The sequence below is a fragment of the Papio anubis genome, chromosome 4 (genome assembly GCF_008728515.1).
Source record: "Papio anubis isolate 15944 chromosome 4, Panubis1.0, whole genome shotgun sequence".
In the NCBI taxonomy this organism is placed as follows: domain Eukaryota; kingdom Metazoa; phylum Chordata; class Mammalia; order Primates; family Cercopithecidae; genus Papio; species Papio anubis.
The window spans coordinates 149,327,492-149,352,361 of record NC_044979.1 but is presented as its reverse complement, the minus strand read 5'-3'; the positions used below and the strand labels follow the sequence as shown (position 1 = coordinate 149,352,361).

At 36.5% G+C, this 24,870-nt stretch overlaps 1 protein-coding gene across 2 annotated transcripts in view; it reads right to left on the bottom strand.

Annotated features, from left to right (window-relative positions):
- Positions 1–911: 911 nt before the first annotated feature.
- Positions 912–24,870, bottom strand: part of LOC101025582 (multidrug resistance-associated protein 1-like) — a 93,250-nt gene continuing 69,291 nt past the window's right edge. Inside the window, exons 19-28 of one of the 2 annotated variants that reach the window (XM_021935571.2) lie at positions 18,099–18,253; positions 15,370–15,525; positions 11,447–11,646; positions 10,570–10,696; positions 9,100–9,201; positions 6,369–6,512; positions 4,918–5,076; positions 3,231–3,397; positions 2,000–2,194; positions 912–1,256 (exon numbers count right to left, since the gene is read on the bottom strand). In XM_021935571.2, coding sequence (XP_021791263.2) covers positions 1,118–1,256; positions 2,000–2,194; positions 3,231–3,397; positions 4,918–5,076; positions 6,369–6,512; positions 9,100–9,201; positions 10,570–10,696; positions 11,447–11,646; positions 15,370–15,525; positions 18,099–18,253 — 1,544 coding nt within the window. In that variant the 3' untranslated portion in view covers positions 912–1,117. Of the gene's footprint in view, positions 1,257–1,560; positions 2,195–3,230; positions 3,398–4,917; positions 5,077–6,368; positions 6,513–9,099; positions 9,202–10,569; positions 10,697–11,446; positions 11,647–15,369; positions 15,526–18,098; positions 18,254–24,870 lie in introns of those variants that run through there. The other variant, XM_031665667.1, reaches the window with a different exon arrangement.

Sequence of the window (24,870 nt, the reverse complement as noted above, 5' to 3'; positions counted from 1 at the left end):
GGTGTATCATACCTCACTGCAAACTTGAACTCCTGGGCTCAAGCGATCCTCCCACCTCAGCATCCTGAGTAGCTGGGATTACAGGCGTGCACTATCATGCCTGTCTCATTTTTTTCATTATATTTACTCATTTTTTGTAGAGACAGGATCTCACTTTGTTGCCCAGGTTGGTCTGAAGTTCCTGGCTTCAAACTATCCTTTCACCTCGGCCTCCCTAAATGCTGGGATTATGGGTGTTTGCCACAGTGCCCAGCCCACATCTGTTTATATATAAATAAGTACTTACAGTACTCTAAAATGTCTAGCTATTCATTCTACAAACATTTGTCGGGCATCAGTTTTGTGAAAGGCACGATGGTAGGAACATAACATACAAAGATGATTAAAACTGGTCACTTGCCTTCAAGGGGAAAGCAGACTTAAAAATTAAAATAGAGTATGAGCCCTGCCATGATAAAGGTATGCACATGGGGCTAATGAGAGCACAGAAAAGGGGTGTCTAGATCACAGTGGAGGGCAGAGGGGAAGATCAGGGGACACGCTGAGAAGGGAACTCCCAAGTGAAGTCAGGGACTTAAAGGACAAGTGGCACTTAGCATTTTGGCCAATGTGAATAAGGTAAGCACGAATGGAAGAGGGAAGTCTAGGTACAGCCCAGGATGGTTAGAAACTGTGGTGCTGGCAGGGGGCCGTGGCTCACACCTGTGATCACAGCAGTTTGGGAGGCTGAGATGGGCAGATCACCTGAGGTCAGGAGTTCGAGACCAGCCTGGCCAACATGGCCAAACCCCGGCTCTACTAAAAATACAAAAATTAGCTAGGCATGATGGCAGGTGCCTGTAATCCTAGCTACTCAGGAGGCTGAGGCAGGAGAATCGCGTGAACCCAGGAGGCGGAGGATGCAGTGAGTTGAGATCATGCCATTGCACTCCAGCCTGGGCAACAAGAGCAAAACTCTGTCTTGAACAAACAAACAAACAAACAAACAAAAACTGGTGCCTATGAGAGTGTGTGCCAACTCATAGCAGGGGCCTGCCCTTGTGCATTTTTCTTCTATCTTTGCTTTTTAAATACTAATGCACTGTAGTGATTTCTTATTGTGCAAATTAACGTACAGCTAAAGTAATTTATTTTTTGTGCCTGATTCTTGTGTTATTCCAGCATCCGTTGTCATTTCATAGAAAAGTCCTTTCTGACGTATCAAATTCTGAGGCGCTTCAAATTCCACAATGCTTCCTGAATCTAGAACAAGCACCCTGAAATGTGAAAAGAATAGCATCAGGTAACCTACAGTCTTCCACCTCACATTTTATTGGTCCTGCTAATATAAAGTTTTTTTTTTTTTTTTTTTTTTTTTTTTTTTTTTTTTTGAGACGGAGTCTCGCTCTGTCACCCAGGCTGGAGTACAGTGGCCGGATCTCAGCTCACTGCAAGCTCTGTCTCCCAGGTTTATGCCATTCTCCTGCCTCAGCCTCCCGAGTAGCTGGGACTACAGGCGCCCACCACCTCACCCGGCTAGTTTTTTTGTATTTTTAGTAGAGACGGGGTTTCACCATGTTAGCCAGGATGGTCTCGATCTCCTGACCTCGTGATCCGCCCGTCTCGGCCTCCCAAAGTGCTGGGATTACAGGCTTGAGCCACCGCGCCCGGCCTATAAAGTTTAAACCAGTGTATGAGTTATTTCAGTTCAACATATAGGTGCTAGTTAATTCAGGAACTATATCAAGTTCTCTAATATTCTTTTAGCTTTGACTTTTTCTTCCAATTATTTTGGAAAACACCTTCTATGTCATTGTCTATAGCAAGTTTTCTAATATTCTTTTAGCTTTAACTTTTTCTTCAATTATTTTGGAAAATACCTCTTATATCATTAGGGAAAACTGTGTATCTCCCAGCACAGATATAATTATTTATGACTGGCAAGTAATCAGTGTGTTTCATATACCCAATATTTATCTTGGCAGAAATGATTTTATTTCTGAAAAGCAAGCAAGCACACCTGTCTGAATCAATGATAGACTGCAGCCTGTGAGCAATGGTCAGGATGGTGCAATCAGAAAACTCCTTCCTGATTGTGGTCTGCACCAACTTGTCCGTCTCAAAGTCGATGGAGGCTGTTGCTTCATCCAAGATGAGAATTTTTGTTTTTCGAAGCAAAGCACGAGCAAGACAGACCAGCTGCCGTTGTCCCATGCTGTTAAAATAATAATAATAATAATTTCAACAATGGACTTTATGGTAACACACTTCATGTTTTAAAATTCTGATGGTATTACTATTCTTTCTTTCTTTCACCCACAACTTCATTTGTTCCTTTATTCAAGAAATATTTATTGAGGGAGTGCCAGACTTTAGACCAATGAGCAAAACAGACAAAAATCTCTGTGTAGCAGATACGTTCTCATGGGGACACAGAAAGCAATAAGCAAGATAATTGAGTAAAAAGCATAGTAGGAGGGGTATACGAGTACGGTGCAACATTATATGTAGTAATTTCATGGATAGTATCTATATAATAAGTGTTAAGAAGAATTCAAACACACAGAAGTGGGGTATAAAGTGTGGATGTGGGGTGGGCATTTTAGATGGGCTTGCCAAAGAAATCCTCAGGAGAAGTTTTAAGACAGGAACTGAAGGACATGGAGAGTGAGGCATGCAGATTTCCAGTAAAAACTTGTTCCAGATAAAGGAAACAGCAGATGTAAAATCCCTGTGGTAGGCGTGAATTGGCCTGGCAAACTCATGACACAGCATGGAGACCAATGTCACAGAAACACAGAGGGGTAGGGAGAAAGTGATCAAAGAAGGGGTGGTGGGAGTCCTGCCACGCAGGCCATTACAGGGATCTAGCTCACTTTCCTTGGGTCTCTGGTCACATGAAGGGGGCTGTCTTAAGGCAACAAACAACGGTGAAGGCAAAGTAGCCCCTTACAACATTTTTTAGGAACGAGGCTCTCAGAGTAGCAGTCTTGACAAAAGAAGATTGAATTAAATAGTGACTTTTCATAGGGCATTGTTCTTTATTTTTTCTTTCCTTTCTCTTAGCCAGTGGTTTCCCAGGCTGCAGCTACCAATGTACTTTTTCCTTCTCTTCCCTAGAGGGAATCGGCCATGGTGCACTTTAAACAGGCCCTGGTGGCTCAGCAGCTATATTTCTCTTTGATGCCAGTTCAAGTTTCTAAAGAGCTTGGAATGAATAACTTGGACAAGCTCTGCTCTTAGCAGCTTACCTGAGGTTCTCGCCACCCTCTGAAATCTCATGCAGTAGCTTCTCAGGAAGGGACTGCACAAACTCTTTTAAGTGACACAATTCCAGCACTTCCCACAGCTTGCTATCAGAATATTTGTTTAGGGGATCCAGGTTCATTTGAAGGGTTCCAGAAAATAAAACAGGGTGCTAGAGCAGAAAATAGTCCCGCATAATCTTACTGTCATGAGGCATAAATACATTGCTAAAAATCAGACTCAGAAAACAAAGCAGGAGAAAGCAAAATGATCAGACCTACTATAGTCAACAAATTCATTTTATATTTAAAACAAAAACAGAAGAGAGTCAAAATAAACTATAATTCATATTAAGTCATCATAAGTCTCCTGATTTTCTTTCTCCTATTCCTATTATTGAAAATAATAACAAGCACCAAAATAATGATGATAATTACTGCCATGTAGTCAAGGATATAACATACAATAAATATGAATTGTAGTATGTATATAATATTATCAATCAGTATACCAACTCAGAAAGATAGAAGTTAGTATTCTTATTTTACAGAGAGTGAGCTGGAAGTTCCAAAGAGTTCTTGTCCACACCACACGAAGGTAAGTTGGTGGTTGAAGAGAATTCAAAGATTAAGTTCGTTTTCTTTATTCTATACCAAGATGCCTAGTGAAACTATATTTTACTCTATCTATAAAAGAAGAACGACTGATGGCTCCTTTTTTCCACTAATTTTTTCCCCTTCCAGAATTCCAGATTTTACTCAAATTTGTTTTGAGGTAAATGCATGAATACAAGTATATGTCTAAACAATATGACATTTTAATATATTTTTAGAAGACAGTACAATGATTTTCTTTTTTTTTTTTTTTTTTTGAGACGGACTCTGGCTCTGTTGCCCAGGCTGAAGTGCAGTGGCACAATCTTGGCTCACTGAAACCTCCGCCTCCCAGGTTCAAGCAATTCTCCTGTCTCAGCCTCCTGAGTGCCTGGGATTACAGGTGTGCAGCACCATGGCCGGATAATTTATGTACTTTTAGTTGAGATGGGGTTTCACCATGTTGGCCAGGCTGGTCTCAAACTCCTGACCTCAGGTGATCCACCCACCTTGGCTTCCCAAAGTTCTGGGATTACAGGCATGAGCCACTGCACCCAGTTTCAGCTGAGTATTTCATCCTTGACTTAAGAGGCATACTTTTAAGCTAGTTTGCATGCCTCTTAATGATCAAGTTCCTTTGATTCCACAGATGGAAAAATCAAAGAACTTGAGAAAAGAGATCTAACTGAATTACTGTTATTTTTTTAATGTTTCTAAACTTCAAGTGAAAAAGAGTCAAAATTCTACATTCAAACTAACAACTAAGCAAAAACTTCAGTAATTTTTTTTTTCAAAAAAAATCAGTGTGTTTCAGTCTGATCTATTTATTTGAATTTTATTTGTACTTACTATTATGAAGGAATTGTATCAAAAAGATGTACTGGTTTTTCAAATAGATAAACGCTCTTAGGAGGAATGCTTTATGATAAGGGTATTCAAAGAGGATTCAATTACATAGCAGTTTTTCATATATTCCATTTAAAATGATATGGCTTCGGACAATGAATTTATAGACTTGGAAGAAACAGGTTTTTAAAAAGAAAGAAAACAGATTTTCTTGGAGTGGGTTAAGAAAGATTACTGGCAACACAGGCTTTACCTGTGGAATAATGTTAAGTTTGCCACGAAGGTCATGAAGTCCAATAGTTGATATATCAATTCCGTCAATAATAATTTTGCCTCCTGCTCTCTCCACAATTCTAAATAAGCAATTTGATAGTGTGGATTTGCCTGCTCCAGTCCTTCCCACAATTCCAATCTGTAATGAAATAATCATAAACTCTACTTTTTGTAAGGAAACAAGGCCCTTTGCACTGGCAAAAATGTATTCAGGTATCAGGTCAGTGGGATCCAAGACTAACCTTGATGGGCATGGAAGATGTCAGGTGACCTGTAAGGACCAGTTTTTATCCAAATACTCTTTACTTGCTGGAAAGGCTCTGACTAAACACTCTGTGTTTTTCCTTTAGTTTTGAATAAATTAGTTACTTCCTCACCAAAGATCCCCAGCAGACCCAGGAAAACCAGGCCATTCCTGAACCACCCCTAAACTACCCATTAAAGTTTAGGGCAAAAGAAGCAATGATAATGAGTGGTTTTATTGAGATTTTCAGAAAACAGATTTTCTCTATCTTCCCTTCATTGAAACAAACAAGCAAAGAAACAAATAGGGCACTGGAATCTTTTGCCAGATAGACTAGAAAATTCAAAGGAATGTCTGTAAATTTCCCTGGTGTATCAAAGCAACTCTGCATTAAAACTATTATAGGCAGCCAAAAATAGTGTTTAAGGTTTTTGACTCCTGGCCAAAATAATCATCGTGTCATAAACATCCCAGTGATTAAACATTTCCCTATGACCATGAGAACTAAAGAGCAATATCTTCTGGTTGCTGATTTGCATCTTGGTATTAATAGGAACGTTAGGCAGATAGAATATTAAAGTGGTTCGTTTGCCCTAATATAAAATCTTAAGTCTAACAAAATAAATCAGAAAAAACAGAAATCTGTTGAAGTCATTGGGGTAATGAAAATTTCAGAATGATTGCTTCTGTTCCAAAAATATTTCTGCTCCAAAAATATTTCTGCTTCAAAAATATTTTTGCTAATGTGTCTGGTTGCTTTTTTAAAAAATAAAACTAATATCATATACTATCGATAGTTTTGTAAGTTGCTTGTGTTAACTAAAGTGTGTTTCAAACATTTTCCCCTCTCTCTAATGGTTTTGGAAAACACGATGTCTTTGAGCATACAAATAGTTAAATATATGGATTTATTGTGTTTGCGGTAAGGATTTACTTATTGTTGCAATTCATTTTATAGAGGAAGTAAAAACTAAGTACACCAAAATTATATTTCACAGTAGTATATGAGCAATTTAATTAAGAAATGTAGTTTTTATAGAGGGCAAATATATTCAGTACACACCAACCACATGTCTTTATTACTTTTGTGTAACAAAAGACCACCTTATATTCAATATCATATTATACTCAACAATGAATGCATTCAGATAAAAGGGAAACTAAAACATATGAAATATATATGATACCTTCTCTTCCCCATGAGTCTGGAAAGTGATATCTTGCAATGCTAAACCAAGATCATCTCGGTATCGAGCCTGATAATTAATAAATTCCACTACACCTTTATTGGGCCATTGTAATGGGGGTCTTCTAGACATTATCCAAGGTGCCTTAAAACAAATACAAACAAAAAATAAATACTTTAAACGACAATTATAATTAAAAAATCCCTCCCCCCAAAATAATTCTTATGCATGTAACAAAAATGAATATAAATGATGAAAGATATTTGTGGATATTATGATTTTCTGAAAATAGTTTTAAACGTTACCAACATGAAACTTATCTAGTTATAAGAGAATATTAGAAATAAATATTTTGAGGTAAGAAGACTTCTCATCTCCTATCAAGTTATTAAGAAAAAGATTTTCTAAAATCCTTTTAAGGGTCTGAAGATAACTTGAAATTTTAGCTGAGATAAGGACAGCTTGTCATTCATTCGTTCCTCGAAGGTTTGCTGTGTCAGTCACTATTTTAGTTGCTGGAGGTTCCACAGTGAGAAAAACAGATAAAAATTATTTCCCTTATGAGGTGTAGTGGGGAGAGACAAAAAGAACCGTATAACATATACAGCATGTTGGATGATAATAAAGCTTTGTAAGACAAGAAACAGCCAGGGTTGGGAGGAGGAGGAGGTGTCATTTAAAGCAGGGTAGTTAGGAAAGGCTTTGCTGACTATGGTCAGAGAAAACGCCAGGTGGATACCAATGGAAGAACATTCTAGGCAAAGGGTTTAATAACTATTTGGAACTAATTAGTTGTGCCCAAGACCTAAGACAGGGGCCTGTGTGGAATACTGGAGGAAGCACAAGGTAAAAGAACACACAAGACTGCGTGATGCCTGGACAGTGAGGTAAAGTGCTTCGTGGGAGAGGGAGTGATGGCTAACATCAAATGATAGGTCAGGTAGGTGAGGACTGACAAAGAACCAGTTGTGATCTTCATGAGGGAAGATTCAGTGGAATAGTGGGATCAAAAGCGTGTTTGGAGAGGGTCCAAAAATGAATCAGAGAAAAGGAGATAGAAAAGCAAGTACAGACAACTTTGCAAAAGAACTTTTCTGTAACGGAAAGCAGAGAAACAGGTGTAGAGGGTTGAATAAGGTTATTTGAACACATTCATCCTTCCATGTCAAGAGTTTTTATAGCAGTATTTGTCACAACTTGCATCGAATTACATAAAGGTTTTTGTTTGTTTGTTTAAATGTGTGTACACACATATTTTTATCATCTTTTTCTAATGTGAAAGAAATATATATCATGAGCAAAAATTTAGAAAATACAGAAAAATAATATTTGATATTAGCCATGAGATGACAGACTAAACAAGTTGAATACTGGTAACTGAAGATTGTGAAGGTAGACTAATTTTTCATGAAATTTCTTTGAGAAGGAAAGACAAGACCTTGGGAAAAATCCAGAGAAAAATTCAAAGTTCAGGTAGGAGTTGGAGAATGCAGAAAATATTTTGGCATAGTTACAGGCTGAGAGGAACTGCAGGGGAGTGGGAATTAGAAGAGGTGGTTAATGGAGTAAGATCTGAGAGAAAACAGGAAAAGATATTACCAAAAATGCAATGGGAAATGTTAGATTTTTCTTTGGAGGAGGTACCTGTTCCTCAGATTCATGAGCGAAAGGGGAAGAGTTACAAGATAAAAAAGAAAGATAGCTTCCTAGGTGGATTGAGGAAGGAACAGAAATCCAAGTCATCTTTGTCATCTGCCCTGTTAATTAGTAGAAGTTGGAAGCAGAAGCAATCCAGATGAGTAAAATATTTTAGAAACCTAAATATTATACTCTGTCACTAGTTGAAATAACTCTTCACCCTCCCAAATTACAGTTAATTAGAGGGAACAAAATAGACTCATTTATTCTCCTCTCCCTTCCCATTCACGGAGATACTAATGATGGGTAAACAGAACAGAAGGTATAAGCAATAAAATGTAATTCATTTAGAAATTGTGCAGAATCTAAATAATTATGAGTTGAGTATATTAAGACACTTTTCTCACTGTAAAATCTCCACAAAGTTATCATTGCAAGTTGTATATTTTACACTACACGTCAGTAGAGGACAAATCACTGTGCCTTTTAGAAACAGGATATGATCTTGTATTTTTATAACTCATTGAAGTAGGGATATATCTTACAATTTAGGGTGTATCCTAATTTAATTAGAAGTATTTTTATTTCCATTTTAGTGATATATAGAATAATAGGCCACTTTATAACAATTTTGGTTTTAATTTCATTGAGACACTGAATATCACATGAATTTGGAAATGCAGGTTTGCTTAACATTTGTTTTTAATGTCAATTTATAGTACATTACAATGTCTTACTCCTGCAGCCAATCCATTTATTGATTATTTAGGAGTGCTTACCTCTTTTTTTTCTCATACTTTTTTTTTTTTTTTTTAATTAGACAGGATCTTGCTCTATCACTCAGGCTAGAATGCAGTGCCATGATCACAGCTCACTGCAACCTTGAACTACCAAGCAGAAGGGATTCTCCCACCTCACCCTCCCAGGTAGCTTGAACTAAAGGCATAAGCCACCATACCCAGCTTACTTTTTTTTTTTTTTTTTTTTTGAGAAAGAGAATCTCACTATGTTGGCAAGGCTAGTCTTGAACTCTCGAACTTAAGTGATCCTCCCACGATTCCCAAAGTACTGGGATTACAGGAGATGTGCTTACCTCTTTATCCATATTTTCATATTCACAAACTCTTTCAACAGCAACTGCATTGGTTTCAATTTCGCATGCTTTCTTTACCCAAAAATTCAGAGAATGAGTTATCTAGGGGGTATGGTGGAGCAAACAAGAGCTTAATGCATGTTCTTTAGGGTTTTTTTTTTTGTAACATAAATAATACTTTATTTTTTCTAAAGTTTTACTTTTCATTTCTTGAATCTGCCAAGAACTTGTCACATATTATCTCATATACTTTATTTCTTTTGATTATTTAGCAGCTCTAGAAATAAGCATATTTCTTCATATGCATATTTGTGTTTAAGGATATTAAACTCATTAATATCATAAATAATGGAATTACTTGGGATAAGATAGACCATAATTCAGCATATATGCAAGAAGTGCATAGTGGGTATAAGGAATGATGTAAGATTGATGGTATATGCCTCAAAAAAATGTGCATCCTAAATGACAAAAAAAAACCAGTGTGCAAACACTTTGACATTCTTCGCTACCTTCCATCAGAAGGCAGATTCTCCTAGATTTCTAACTATTCCTGCTCCCCTTTAAAAGAAAAAAAAAAATCTATATTTTCTTCCCACTCTATTCCCAAATATAGGTTCTCTAAGGGTATAACTTTGAACAGAATTCTAAAAGTCAAAATACTTGTCCAATCCAGTTTTTTTCTTGAGTTTGGTGCCAGCCCATTTGATACCTCACCTGGCCTGAACTGATGTGGGGCTCTTCAAAGCGTTTTCTTAATCCAGTTAGTGGGCATATGCAGTAGTGTTTGATTACGGGCTTCTGAACCAGGCCCTAGATATGGCTATGTACATATTTCCTTTCTAGCAGCCTAAATTCTGAATTCTGAAATGCAACTGGCTCAAGGTTTTTGGATATGGGACCAAGAGTATGTAACACAATCACCTAGACTTATCTTCTCCATAATGTGGAAGCAGTTTAGGGCATTTGTTATTTTACAAAGGGAGCATGCATCCTACCACTAGTGCATTACAGTGTAATATCAAATAGGGTTTATTAGGGAAAAACTTACAAGCCAAAGAGAAACAGCTCATATATTCTCCCTAGAGCTTGCATTATCTTCTTGCTTAGACTGAGCACATGAGATACACCAGCTGTGTTGGAGAGGGACCCTACCCTTTTAATACTCTATAAATCTACCAGGACAGGAGAGCAGGAAACTTCTGAGTAACTATGGAACATCAGGATTTCCTGGTCCTTTAGCACTCAGCCTTGAGTATCAGCCTGTTCTTCCTATACGTTAACTTAGAATTGCTGAGCTAGCTTCCTGCGACTAGCAAGATAGAGAAGGAAATGAGCCTCCAGAGCAATCCAGATTTGTCTCTCATTACTTAGTTAATATAATATATAATTCAGACAAGCAAAGAAGAAGAGTGTGTAATTAATTGGATTATAAACATACCATCTACCACAAAAGTCATTATTACTTACATTTAGGGCATAGGATATAGACAAACCAACTGTTGCTGAATCTATAGAATTGCCAGCCAACACAGCAAGCAGTGCAGCAAAAAGCACCATTAAGTTGCCAAGAAATTCAAGTCTAACAGACAGCCACCTGTGATAAATGGAATATATTCCTGAGTAACTGAGATGGAAAAGTTTTGGTGCATTTAGTACTAACTGTCTCCCCTGGGAAATCGAGACGTAAACAGCAAGAGCTGCTTTCTTTTTTCTCCCCCACTTACTTGGAATTCAATCAAACATAGGATCATCCGTGATAACTTAAAGAATTCATCTGCATGAAAATGCATTTTACTTTTGCAGAACTTTGCTTTAAAACTTGATCAGAATTTAAAAGCAAAATAACACCAGTTAAAATGATATATTGCATTTTAAAAATCCTATTGGAAGTATATACAACCCTTCCAGTTGTATATACTTTTTAATATGATAAAATTAGTCTCTAAAAATTGAAATGTGCTCAACCACTATTTAATATTTCATTTTTCTCCTTTATGTGAGATTATAACTTCAAATTCAAAAATTTTTAATAAAATTTGTATACACTGTTTTGTAACAGGATATACAAATAAAATATATTCTAAAACTATAAAACACCATGCAGAATCATGTCATGAGTAATTCTAATAGCACCTTTTTCATATTAAATCGTATGTACCATTCATGTGAATATAAATAGATACAATTCAATTTAAATGTACGTTAAATACTGGAAAATATTTGTCTTATTAATACATACTTCTAAAACTTGAATGAAATGCCATACAAAACCCTCTGTTTAGAAGTCAGTGAGCAAGATGTCTAAGAAGAGATTGATCTTAGGCTAAGTATCGATGGGACTTACCGGTTAGAAATTACATTATTGTAGAAACAGACCAAGTTTTCATTCACCACCTCTTTGTATTGCTGGATAAACCTCTGTTGATGTCCAAATGCTCTGATGGTGGACACTCCTGATAAAGTCTCACTGAAGTGGGAAATGACAGGAGAACGGGACGCTCCTGTCAGCCTCCGGATTTGCCGAGAGCTTGCCACATAGTATCTCTAATCAGAAGACAGAAAGAAGCAGTCGGAAAGATGTAGCAGAAATTGCTTTAATAGTTTAAAAACTACAAGACCTTTGTGTCGTGATTTAAAGAGTGACCCCCCCAAAAGTCAGATACAAGTCCTAACCCCCAGTATCTGTGAATGTGACCTTATTCAGAAATAGCATCTTTGCACATGTAATAGTTAAGGATCTCAAGATGACATCACCCTGGATGTAGGGTGCACCCTAAATCCAATGTTGAGTATCCTCATAAGAGACAAAAAGGAAGACATAGACACATGGAAAACACCATGTCTGCCAGTGGCAGAGATTGAAGTGATGTATTTAGAAGCCAACGAAAATATCAGGACTGTTGACAGCCAGCAGAAGCTAGGAGAGGAGCATGAAAGAGATGTTCCCTCAAAGCCTCCAGAAGGAATCAACTCTGCCTATATACTGATTTTTGACTTCAGAACTGTGAGAGAGGCTGAGTGTGGTGCCCACGCTTATAATGCTAACACTTTGGGAGGCCAAGACAGGAGGGTTGCTAGAGCCCGGGAGTCTGAGACCAGCCTGGGCAATGTAGGGAGACCTTGTTTTTACAAAAAGTTTTATATATATGTGTATGTGTGTGTGTGTGTGTGTGTGTGTGTGTATAGGGAGACCTTGTTTTTACAAAAAGTTATATATATATAGGGAGACCTTGTTTTTACAAAAAGTTATATATATGTATAGGCAGACTTTGTTTTTACAAAAAGCAAATTATAAGTTGTCTACTTCCCCTTGGCTTGAAGTTGAGGACAATTAGGATAGGAAGGACTGTGGGAAGCTGGATGGAGCATGCCCTGAATTAATTGGATCATTAATCAGCCCCGGAAAATTGCTACCAACTGGAAATGAAAATCAAGAGTTATGAGGTCTTGCACAATTTTCAGGAAAATTTTAAATCTGGAATTTTATGTAAAATCCCTGGTTTTAAAATGTCTACATTTGGTAAAAATGCTGAGCAAGCTAAACAAAAACATATCTCAGGTTACATACAGCCTGGTGGTCTACAACTGAACTCTACTCTGTGCTAAGTGCTCTGAAGAATACAGAGGACTACGGCATTCTGAGGCTGTAAAGGGATTTAAGAGATTGCCTAGATTAGGGAATATGTTATTGGGGTCACAGACCATGTGAGTAGATAAATAAGGGTAAAATGCTTTCCCTAGACAAATGTAAATATGCATACACACTTGGAGCTTCTGATAAATTTTCAGTGAATTATAGAATCCATGGAGTTCTTTCATGCAACTCTCTGGGAAATCTGGTTTAAGAAATTTTATCTAGATCAATGCTCCTTATACTTTAGTAAGAATCATCTGCCTGAAGTGTTTGTTGAAAGAAAGGTTTCTGGACCCTACCTTGGGAGATTCTGATCCAATAGGTCTGGGCTATGGCCCATGGGTCCAGGAACCACACTTCACATAGCATACATCTAAATCAAACCTTTATTGCACAGGGGAAAGAAATAGAGCCTAGAAAGGGAAATGATGTCCCAGGCAGATGAGTAAGGAAGATGACTAGAACTCCAAGTTCCTGAATCCAAATTCAGACCTCATCCTATATTACTCCCCCTAAAGAGACATGATTCCTAGACTCCTTTTTACTCCTGGTAACTCTGTTAGAGTTTACCAGACAGGAGACCAACACATAAAATTTCATTTGCCACATGAGTGCTTTTTTTCCTAGATTTTTACAATATATATAAAACATAGTCTCTGAACTCAGAACACTTACATTTTCATATATTCTGGATTTATTATACCATCAGTATATGCCACCAGTGTAATAAACCCGTAATAGTAGATATTAGAATAGTAGATACGGAGTCAGTTCTTTTTGCACTATTGTGATAGAGAATGCGCCACATAGAAAATGGAAAATGACGTAGGCCATCAACGTCAAGTAAGATCGGGACAGACAGAAAGAACAGGGAAAAGATGTACAGTAGGAAGAATAATGGAGTATAGGTATGGAAATGAGAAAATTATTTGTAGTCTGGCTTGAGCAGACTAAACTCTAACATGAATTTTAAAACTTGGGTTTTTGAAAAGCATTAAACTCTAAGAATCTTTTTGAAAAGAGTCTCAGATATTTCTACATTTAAAATATATGCTTCAGCATTGATTTTACCTTGTATATGATAACTGATAAGTTAAAGCTGACTATCAGGATATAGAAATCATGCTTTGGAATACATATTTTAATATAGAAATTTCACTGAAAATTTAGAAATAATAGGTAATTTTCTCTGTATTTTATACTTCATTTAAAATCTCCAACAAATGTAAGGATTACATTTTCATAGTAGATTACATATTTGAGGATAATTAACTAATATGGAGTGGAAAAATATACATTCGTTATTTTGGATTCAGTTTGAGCTCCATTTACACTTACAATCTACTTTTGTTTTTCTGTTTACTTAAACTAATTTCTTCTTTTATTGAAGTCCTTATTGCCAGGATAAGTAAAAGAAATGGGAAATAGTTATTTCTGCAACTATCTTTAAATTTCACTCTTTATTTGTGGATTAAGTCTGTAATAAAAAATTGCATGTACTTTGATAAAGGCAATGTAGAAAGAAGATGTTTAAAATCTTTTATAATAATCTCTTGATATCACACATTTGAAAAATTCATCTATTTATAGTTCTTGCGTGTTTGACTAGTACCTTGAGATAAGTGTCAAAAAAATTATGGGAACAGAAATAAGGTGTATAAATCTGTGAATATGAAAAGAACTTTTATATCACAGTGTAGGAGCGAGGTGGAGAAATTCATGTGAGTCATTTCTGTATGAAGCTATAAATGTTTTTTAAACCAAAAGCTGTCATGGTTTCTTGTAAAATAATAAAGATAATAAAGATATCCATTTTAATTGATTCTTTTCATTGTTTAATAAAATTGCTTTGTTTGATTGCTGAAGAAAAAAAATGCTAAGAAATTTTGTTTACTATTGCAGCCTTACAGTGACATAATTTTGCAATTTAAATTGGATGATCACATTTTAATATGAAGAGAGCATGTAAGAATCATGACAGACATATTTAGCTTTCCAGCAATTGTTTATCTGTAAGAGACAGGTGATGTCTGGAAAAAAAAAAAAAAAAAAAAAAAAAAAAAACAAGACAAAAAGGCATTATCTGTCTCTCTTGGATGTGCAGGGAAATTAATTTTCTGCTAAAATTACAACATACAGGTTTTGTGGTGAGCATAAAAATGCAGGCCCCAGCTCTCCTGCTGCAGGAGCATAGCTGACCGACAGCCCCTGCGACTGCACTGATGGATCCACTGCTGTATTAGCGTAGCGGCCAGCCAATGACTGAGTACTGGCAGAAAGTGCACATAACACCCTCCAACAGGCAACCGTGATTGAGAACTTCCTGTCGAACCTGTTGTAGAACTGTCCTGTAGTCCAAGACCCTTGTTACCCAATCCATCTTCTTTCTTTTTCTCCCTCACAGGCATTCAGCCTGAGTCGCTGTCTGAGGGCTTGCTCAGCCCAGCCTTCTTCTGCTCCCTCTCCTTTATCTTTTACAGGCATTTCCCCCAGTAAATCTCTAATACATCTGTTCCTTTCTTCGACTCTGCTTCTTAGAGAACCTGGACAAAGAGGAGGTTTGAGTGGGTCTGAAACTATATTTGATTGTGAACTTATAAGTTATTAATACAAATAAAAATGTATGCACTTACTTGTATAGAGAAATAGAAGAACACTAAGGGAATAATCCCCAGAATGAAGAGGGGCAAAGCTCCCACAATGACCAACATTGTTCCAATAACATCCAATGTACAATTCACCCACAGCCGCAAATAGTAATGCAAACGCATATCAATTATAAATATGTCCTGAAAAATTTGACATTAGGTCACTTTATTTTTAACTTTTTACAGTTTAAAATGAGAGAAAGAAGAAATATATTATTCAATGGCAAAATTACAAATGTTTACCCAGGTATGACAATCTATTGATTTCATAAATAAATCTAACTACACGATCTTTGCTGACCCCATATATTATTCCCCTGTAGTCAACTATAACAATTAAAAGGCTGTTCTAATTTCGAGATACTTATCATCAAGCAGTTTATATTTCCCGATGACCACTACATGGCAATTAATTATACAACGAAAGTCAGACTTTGATCAAAAAAACAAAAACAAAAACAAAAGCAGTCCATAATTCAATAGCTAGTTTTTTTATCCCAATATTTGGGGCATTGAGCTACCAGTGTTTATGACTCAAAATTTGTAAGTCACTCCTGGGGCATTGTTATCAACTACGAACATGTTCAGTGGCCTTCCTGGATAACTGGATCCTACTCATATCAGACGAAGCAGGAAAACAAAATAATCTTCATTTATAAAATTATGAACGGAAAGACAGAGTGGCCAATAGGAATGAGAGAAGGACAATGGCAAGGTCATGCATTGATTTACTCTTTTTTTTTTTTTTTCTTGAGACGAAGCCTCGTTGTGTCACCCAAACTGGAGTATAGTGGTGCGATCTTGGCTCACTGCAAACCTCCGCCTCCCAGGTTCGAGCAATTCTCGTGCCTCAGCCTCCCACGTAGCTAGGATTACAGGCATGAGCCACCATGCCCAGCTAGTTTTTATATTTTTAGTAGAGACAGGGCTTCGTTATGTTGGCCAGGCTGGTCTTGAACTCCTGACCTCAGGTGATCTACCTGCCTCGGCCTCCCAAAGTGTTGGGATTACAGGCATAAGCCACTGCGCCCAGCCTGTTTTACACTTTGTTGCATATAACTTAATCTGTTTGTGGCACAAGGTATGACCTGAGAGATTCCAGGGAATACTAAGACACTGAACCTTGAATAGATGAACTACTCAGTTCAGGACAAAACTAATATAAAAAGCAGAGATGAAATTTTTTAATCCTATCCTCTTTTGGGAATTCCCTGGTTATTTCATATACCAAACAGTCTAAAAATATCATATTCACATGGAATTTCCCATTTTGAATTTACCTGCCCATACTCTCATCTGCTTAAGACTCAATCATTTGAAATTTTGCTACATGAAAATAATAATAAATCAGTAGGGTTGTAGTCATAAATGTCCTCTGGGAGAAACAGAATGGTGGTCATCAAACTCTTCTATAATTTTTCAAACAACAGTATGTCCCTTGGTATGATTAAGCAAGATTTAACATTCCATTAGAAATTTATGATGTTAGGTACTTTCATTTATGTTTTTACGTTTTATCTTCACTTCCCTTCATACACCCCCCATGTTTTTACATATACATAGAAATGTGTTAATGCACTTTGAGGTTATGGACCTGCGCATCTTAATGTAGGGACCATTAGCAATATGTGACTACTGAACACTGGGAATGTGGCTATTGCAAATTGAGATATGCTGTAAGCACATGATAAAAACCAGATTTAAAATACCTTGTACAAAAAAGTGTAAAGTTTAATCAATAATTTTATGTTAATTACAGTTGGGAATCATGTTTTGGATATACCGTGTTAAATAAAATGTATTATCACAATTAATTTCTATTGTGTTTTATTTTACTTCTTTATTATGGCTACCAGGAAATTTAAAATCACATACATGGCTTGCATTTTATCTTTATTGGACAGTTCTATTAGAAGCATTTTATGGTAGACACAATGAGAAAACTCCTACAGATAAACAGAGACACTCTGAAAATCTCAATTCATTCCCCATTCACCATAAGTGATGTTATGTTTTCTTAAAGGCAGGATGTTTTCAAAGTCTGGATATCTCTACATTGACTTACATTTTCTTTCTTTTTTTTAATTTTATTTTTCATTTTTTCACTATTATTATTTTTTTGAGATGGAGTTTTGCTCTTGTTGCCCAGGCTAGAATGCAATCGTGCAATCTTGGCTCACCACAACCTCCATCTCCTGGGTTCAAGCGATTCTCCTGCCTCAGCCTCCTGAGTGACTGGGATTACAGGCATGTGCCACTATTACCGGTTAATTTTGTATTTTTAGTAGAGACAGGGTTTTTCCATGTTGGTCAGGCTGGTCTCGAACTTCCAACCTCAGGTGAACGGCCCGCCTCAGCCTCCCAAAGTGCTGGGATTACAGGCCTGAGCCACCGTGCCTGGCCGACTTACATTTTCTTTCCCTTCTTAGCCTAAAGCAGTGATTCTCAAACTTGATGTGTGTAAGAATTAGAGTGGTAGATCTCAAAGCACATGTGTTTCTTGGATTCTTTAAGTAATTTTTCAAGTGTTATTTTAATTATATGTACAAAATGTGACTCTGTTGTACATCAGTTATGTACGTCCTAAGGCTTAGAAATATATTTAACAATGAAATCTATATAAAATACATCATATTTTGTACAAGTGAGAAAACAAGGTACTAAATATGGGTCACTTTTATGTATGCTATTTAATAAGGTGTGTCTTTCCTTACCTTGGTGAAACGACTGATGATCTGGCCTGTGGAATTTGTTTCAAAAAACTGGATGGGGAGGTGCAGTACATTATTCAACAGTTGAACATACATGGTTCGAGAGGCAGCCAGGGATCCTCTAGTGATTACGTAGGCTCCAGAGCAGACAAAGAGACCTAAACACACACAGTTATCACAGTTATATTAACAATATGAGAAAATTTGTGCTTTAACTTTCAAAAGATTGCTGTAAAAAGATTAATTATAAAAAATATTTATATTTATTTTAACGGAAAACCCAAATATTACACCTAAAATGTGTAACTGTAGACTAAAACAAATATAAACATAATACACGATGTATGTGAAATACATACACATTTCTGATGTTTTGCCATGCTGATACAGCAGAACGCTCCCACTTGTGGTCATAGGTTCCACACAGAAATGTACAGAAGATAAAAGGTCGATCTAATGCACAGAAATTTAGCAACCTATTACCTTTAGGATGTTCTGTGGGACAATATGTTAGTTACCAGTGCTTGTAGCCAAATATTTCCATTCTCCCAGCTTCTTGGTACATGGTAGAGTTGAACTTTCTGGCCCCCTTTTGGTTGATAGACCCAAATGAATAGTTCTGAACCACAAATTATAAGAGAAATGGTATATGACACTTCCAAGTTAGAACATTTAATTGCTGGTGTCAGTCCTATTCCCTTTGCACAGTGCCCGCCAGCATTTAAAATGGAGCTTGGCTCGTTTCCTCAGCTGGAGTCCCTAGGATAAGCAGAGTCCCTTTCCTGACCCACAGTGGACACATAAAATGAGTGAGGGATACAATTCTTTTGGTGTGTTAAGGTCCTAAGATGTGGCTGATGGGAGAGTTGTTCTTGCATTAGCTACTTATCAGATAAACTTGTAGCTTTAGTGGAAGAAGTTGAAAAACAGTTATCAGCACACATAGAAATAGAAGAAAGTTCTTTGAAAGATACATTTCCATCAATATGTGAAGCCTGGGAACAAAACCAACCAGGAAAAAAAAAAAAAGTAGATCTGCAAAATTAAGAGAGTTGTGAACACTTTATTTGAACCTCTGGATCAAGTGTGTTTAAAAATCTATGCCTGGGCATTTTACCTTTGGGTGTCAATACACTTCCATGTTACTTAAGCCGGTTTACTCTTGAGTCTTAACAGACACGCAGCTGCTCCATTGCACTCTAATATACAAAACTGCTAATAAAAGTGTGTTGCCAATATGATCCTTGTTCCTTTGCAGGTATCATGTTTAAAACAAAACAAAACTAGTTGCTTCTCACCACCTTCAGTCATTTAGCTATATTTCCTTATATTTTTAAATAATATCTCAAATAGCTATTAGCTTTCTCAGTCTTCAGTGGTTTCTATTATTTTCCTCCATTCCTCCCATACTTCCCTATTTCCCTTCCAATAGATTACCCATTTTTTCTCAAATATTCAATAAACACATATTGCTCATGAAGGTCACCAAACATGTAGCTTGTGTCACTATTTTTCCGTATGCTTAATTTTCTGTGTAACTAGGGCTAATTTTTTCTCAAACACTTCAATAGCTAAGTCTCTTCTGAATACACTCGAACTGATCAAATATCCTACTGTTTCTTTACTCGTATTGAGCACCTGCCCTCTGCAACACAAACTGCTGCCTTGGGACTCTCGGTCTTCCTGCTCTAAACTAGAGTGGTTGCTGGAACAGGCATTTCTATTCTTCAGTGTGGGAAGTTTTTTTTTTTTTTTTAAATTATTATTATTATTTATCTTTTATTTTTTTGAGACGGAGTCTCGCTCCGTCACCCAGGCTGGAGTGCAGTGGCGCGATCTCGGCTCACTGCAAGCTCCGCCTCCCGGGTTCCCGCCATTCTCCTGCCTCAGCCTCCCGAGTAGCTGGGACTACAGGCCTGAGTCACCACGCCCGGCTAATTTTTGTATTTTGTTTAGTAGAGACCGGGTTTCACCTGTTAGCCCGGATGGTCTCGATCTCCTGACCTCGTGATCCACCCACCTCGGCCTCCCAAAGTGCTGGGATTACAGGCGTGAACCACCGTGCCCGGACAGGAAGTATGTTTTAAAAATATTATGTACTTAGTATTTTCCCCCCATTTACTGAAGCTCTTTCTATATACATGTTAAACTTCTTGAACTGTACCTGTAATTTTTTATTATCTATCATTTTCCATCTCTGTTTATAACGTTGTACATTTGGGATAATTTCTTCCAATTTATCTTACATTGGTACAAACTTTTAAAATTCTTTAAATTTTTCAAGAGCTTTCTTGTTCTCAGGCTGAACTTAGTTTAGCACATTCTACATTTACTTTATGGATGCAATATTTTGAATCTCTGAAAGCAGTAATTAGACATTTTGAAAGTCTAATTGTATTCCAAATATTATTGTTTTACTTCTGAGCCTGACTGCTGTGTTTGTTGACTTTTATTGATGCTGTTGGTTTGAGTGAAATGTATGCCCTGGATGGACATTATCAGTTTAAAACTACGAAACAAAGACGTGGTTAATTAATATAGGTACCTGATGTGGCTTTCTTCTGCCGTTGCATACATTAATTTCCCCCAATATTTCTCTCCCCTGAGTGGAAGAGTTTGCTGCAAGTTCTGTTTAAGTGGGAAGGTACGACCCTGCAAGCCTTCATACTGGGATGCAAGGCACGTTGGCTGAGCCTTCTCCAAAAGCCACAATAAGGAGGCTTTCTTCTACGTATGTCACACATGCTAGAAATCCTCATTTCCTCTTTAAACATCACTTTTCTAGTTTCCATTGACTGTTTCTATCACAGTGGCTGTATACACTGGTGGTGGTGGCAGTGTTTTTCTAAAAGAGGTGATGAGCCATCAGAACAATGTTCTAATGAATTACATTGATTACTTCCATGAAACTCAATTCTTCTCTCTGTACCTGTGAACGTAAGTTCAGTGTTTTTCCATGGCTCCCTCTTCTATTCCAACTTCTCCAGTATCTGTTCCTGGCTACAGGTTTTCTTCTACCCTTCATTTTCTATCGGTATATTCCCGTATGTAGAAATGTATTACTCTGAAGTCTCCTAACACCTTTCCTTTTATATTTATACACTGTCCTTTCAGTGGAATTTAGGGAGGTAAGGAAAGTAAATGAACCACTTAGCCCTCTTAAACTGGAAGCAGCAGTGTGCTCCTTAATCATCACACTTTGAAAATAAGGTGCCTATATTTTACACATTGGATCGGAGAAAGGAAGTTCTCAATAGTGAGACATAAAACACAATACATTAGAGATGTGCCAAGTATCCTAGAAATTTGAAGCAAATCGCTGCGACTCAGGGAAAAAACTATTCAGGGCAATTTCTTTTTTAAAAAATGAGGTAAGATCTTTATTATTGTCATAAAATATGGATGTAGCATTTTCAGCTTCAGTTCTCCAGTTTTGTTTGAATGCTAGCCTTCTATATTATTCATAATGGGCCTCTAATATTAACATGTGAAAGTTCTGTTTATGCTTTAAAGTTCCAAAAAATAAAAATGAGCTATGATGATGTCAGTGAATACAGCCTGCTGTCAATTAAATCAGATTCCATAAGAGAGCTGAGTTCTGCCAAAAAAAAAAACCCAGAAATTATACATTTTTATTTCTAGGCTCGGCTTACTTATGGAAACGTTAATTTGCAGTTGCACTTAATAAGCCTTAAAAATTAAAAATTTTTTAAATGTAAAAAATGTGAAGAAGCAATACATCAGAGAAGATTTATATGCTAACAACTGCAGACCACTCTAAACAAAAGCCAATCAGGAAAAAAACCTTTACGATAAAACTGTTCATAATCTGTTGCTTTGGTTATAAAATCTTTCTATATTTACTGACAGTTAATTAAAATGAAGATTTTACATAAATAATATTATGGACACTAAAATTGCATACTTTATATGTTATGGAAATGCTATTTACTCACTTAAAATGTTCTTCAAAGGTTATTACATCTACTCTAAAGCTGTAACATAATTTCACTGAATTGGTGTGAATTTAGCCTTCATATGTATATGTGACATGCAGAGATACAGAGATTCATGTATATAGGGAGGTTTCTCTTGCTGTAATTTGAGACCTCTACATCTATATCTTCCTCATTGAGTTGCAAACTGCAAGTCAATAAATCTGACTGTCACTGATTCAAAAGCAAAGAAATTGTAAGGTCCTGTTCTTTCATACTGTAGATAATTCTTATATCTCATTTTCATTATTAACATCTCTTTTCCCAGTGAATGCTGTTAACAAAATGACAGAACAAACATAAATTTGTCTCACAATATCTGCTTATTTTTAAATAGAGACAGTTACAAACAGTACTATGGCCAGACAGTGAAAATAAGATAAGAGAGCAGAAAAGAGAAGCAAGTCTCTAAGTTTCATAGTTTTTGTTTTATCTGACTTTTCCATTACCAAAATCATGCATCTCTCTCTGTTTTCCCATATGGATATGAATATGAAGATGTAACAACTTTCACATAGATGGCTCTGTTATTTTCTTATTTGAATTACTATCAGTCTCTCTCTAGGTACCTGTTTCTCTTGATACAAACACAAGAAATTATCTCTAAAAAAACCTTCCCTTTAGTTATACTATGCTTTTGAATTTTCCGAACAATTGTTTAATCACCTACAATCTATATTCTTTTTCCATTTCTCTCTTGATGATGTTTCCTTGACTATAATCAGGAATTGTTTCTTAATTTTCTTTGTTTTTAATAGACATGTAACATTTTAGAACGACTGAGAATTTACTTCAAACACTATTTTTTTTTTTTTTTTTTTTTTTTGCTTTTGTTACATCATACTTTTCTGTTTCTTGGAAGGCAATTCTCATACTTTGGAATTTCTCAAAATATATTCTGTGGAACACAAGTTGCTCCAAGATATTAATGAGCAACACAAGGAAAAAAAAATCATGGTCAAATAAATTTGAGGAACATTGTGTTAAACAGAATTAAACAGGTCATTTTATTGTAGACTATCTTAAAACCTTTAATGAAGGAAAGAAAAAAGATTTCAGATTCATGGAGGAACATAGTTCTTAGTTTCCCAAACCATTGAAATAGAACCTGGTGTTTGTAGAATATCTCATTACTGTCCATCTAAATGCTAATTTAGTTTTTAAGAACATTGGCTTGGGAGTTAGCTGGACATGGATTCAAATCTAGCTCCAAAACTTACCAGTCATAGGGCTTTGTCATAATTACTTATCTTTTCTATTGTTAAATAATAGCTAACATTTGTTGCACTCTTGAGGTATGCACTACACATATCTGATGTAATCAAGGAAACAATATCTATACAACTGGTAAAACTGAGACTATAAGTAACAAAGTTTAAGTAAAGAGTGTAAGAGCTCCCTCATTAGGATACCTGCTAAATAAACTACTGCATTAGCTTAAGTCATAGGAAATTGCCATTTTTATGGGTCAGAAAGAGTCAAACCTTTTCATTTGTTTCAACTTCAACAATGAAAATATGCCTGGGTTTCCAGACATGGAGCAAGCATTCACATCATGGTGTCTGTTGTTCTATCTCCTTCTCTCCCTCTGATCATCTGATCAGGAACTTATCTCTGTTCAGTTTCTGTGAGGTTAGTCCACTAATCGGCTCTATGTGGACGCTCGTCAAGAATCTGTCATTCACCCTCATGGCTCTTATTCCTCATTCATGGTGATCTTATCTACTCCTGTGGGTTCATTGATTATCTCTACAGAATAATTACAAGCCTGTGTAGAACTAAGAGCTCTAGAATGCTAGAATCTGACAGAAATGTAGAAATCATCTAGTTTAAGCCCCTCATTTTACAGATAAAGAAACCTAATTTCCAAACTTACAGATGTGCATTTTTAGTCTGCCAATTGGAGAAAAAAATGGAAACATTCATCGACACTTCCCATTAAATGTGTCCAACAATGAACTCACCATTTCTCTCCTTCACTAATTAAGGCTCTGGTTTAATTAGTGGTTTCCTATTTTTTTTCCTGATTTCCTGTTTTCCTTATTTTTGTCCTCATTGCTCTCCCAGTTACCCAACCTAAACCTCGAAAGCATGATTGGCTAATGAATGCCCTCTCTTGACTCACCCTCAAATGGACAGTTCTTAGGTCTTTCCACTGTAATGTTTTTCCTATCCATCCCTTTTATCCAATCCAATTGTAGCTTTCTGACCATTCATTCATTCATTATTTATTCAATTCTCTTCTGCTTCTTACCTATTGGTTATTTTGGGTGACACAGTCATGGATCAGATAAGAGATCTTTCTATACTAGACTACCTTTCATCTGGATTCCCAAATACACTTGATTATTCTTTTCCTACCAACCCCTGCTTCATTCTAGTCTCTCTGACTTTAGTCCCTCCAATAAAAACCTATCTTTTTATTATCACTGCTAATTTATTCTTTGAAATACAAATCCAACTATGTCACTTCCTTCATCAATTTTCCAAAATTCTCCACTTGTCTTCCCAGTGATCATCTCTGACATATCTCCAATCTTCCTTCTCACCTTTAGCTCCCCTACGTTTCTCTGCCAATAACCTGAAGACCACTCAAACTGGCACCCTCGCTCTTGCCAAATCCCTTCTTACCTCCACATCCCTGTCTTCACTCACACCTTCCTATCTGCCTCTATGACTCTCTCTCCTTCTCTGTGATCTCAAGCTGATAAACTTCTATTCATTGTTTTAGTCTCCCCTCAATTGCCAAGTACTCCTTAGAAATCACATTAATATGTCAA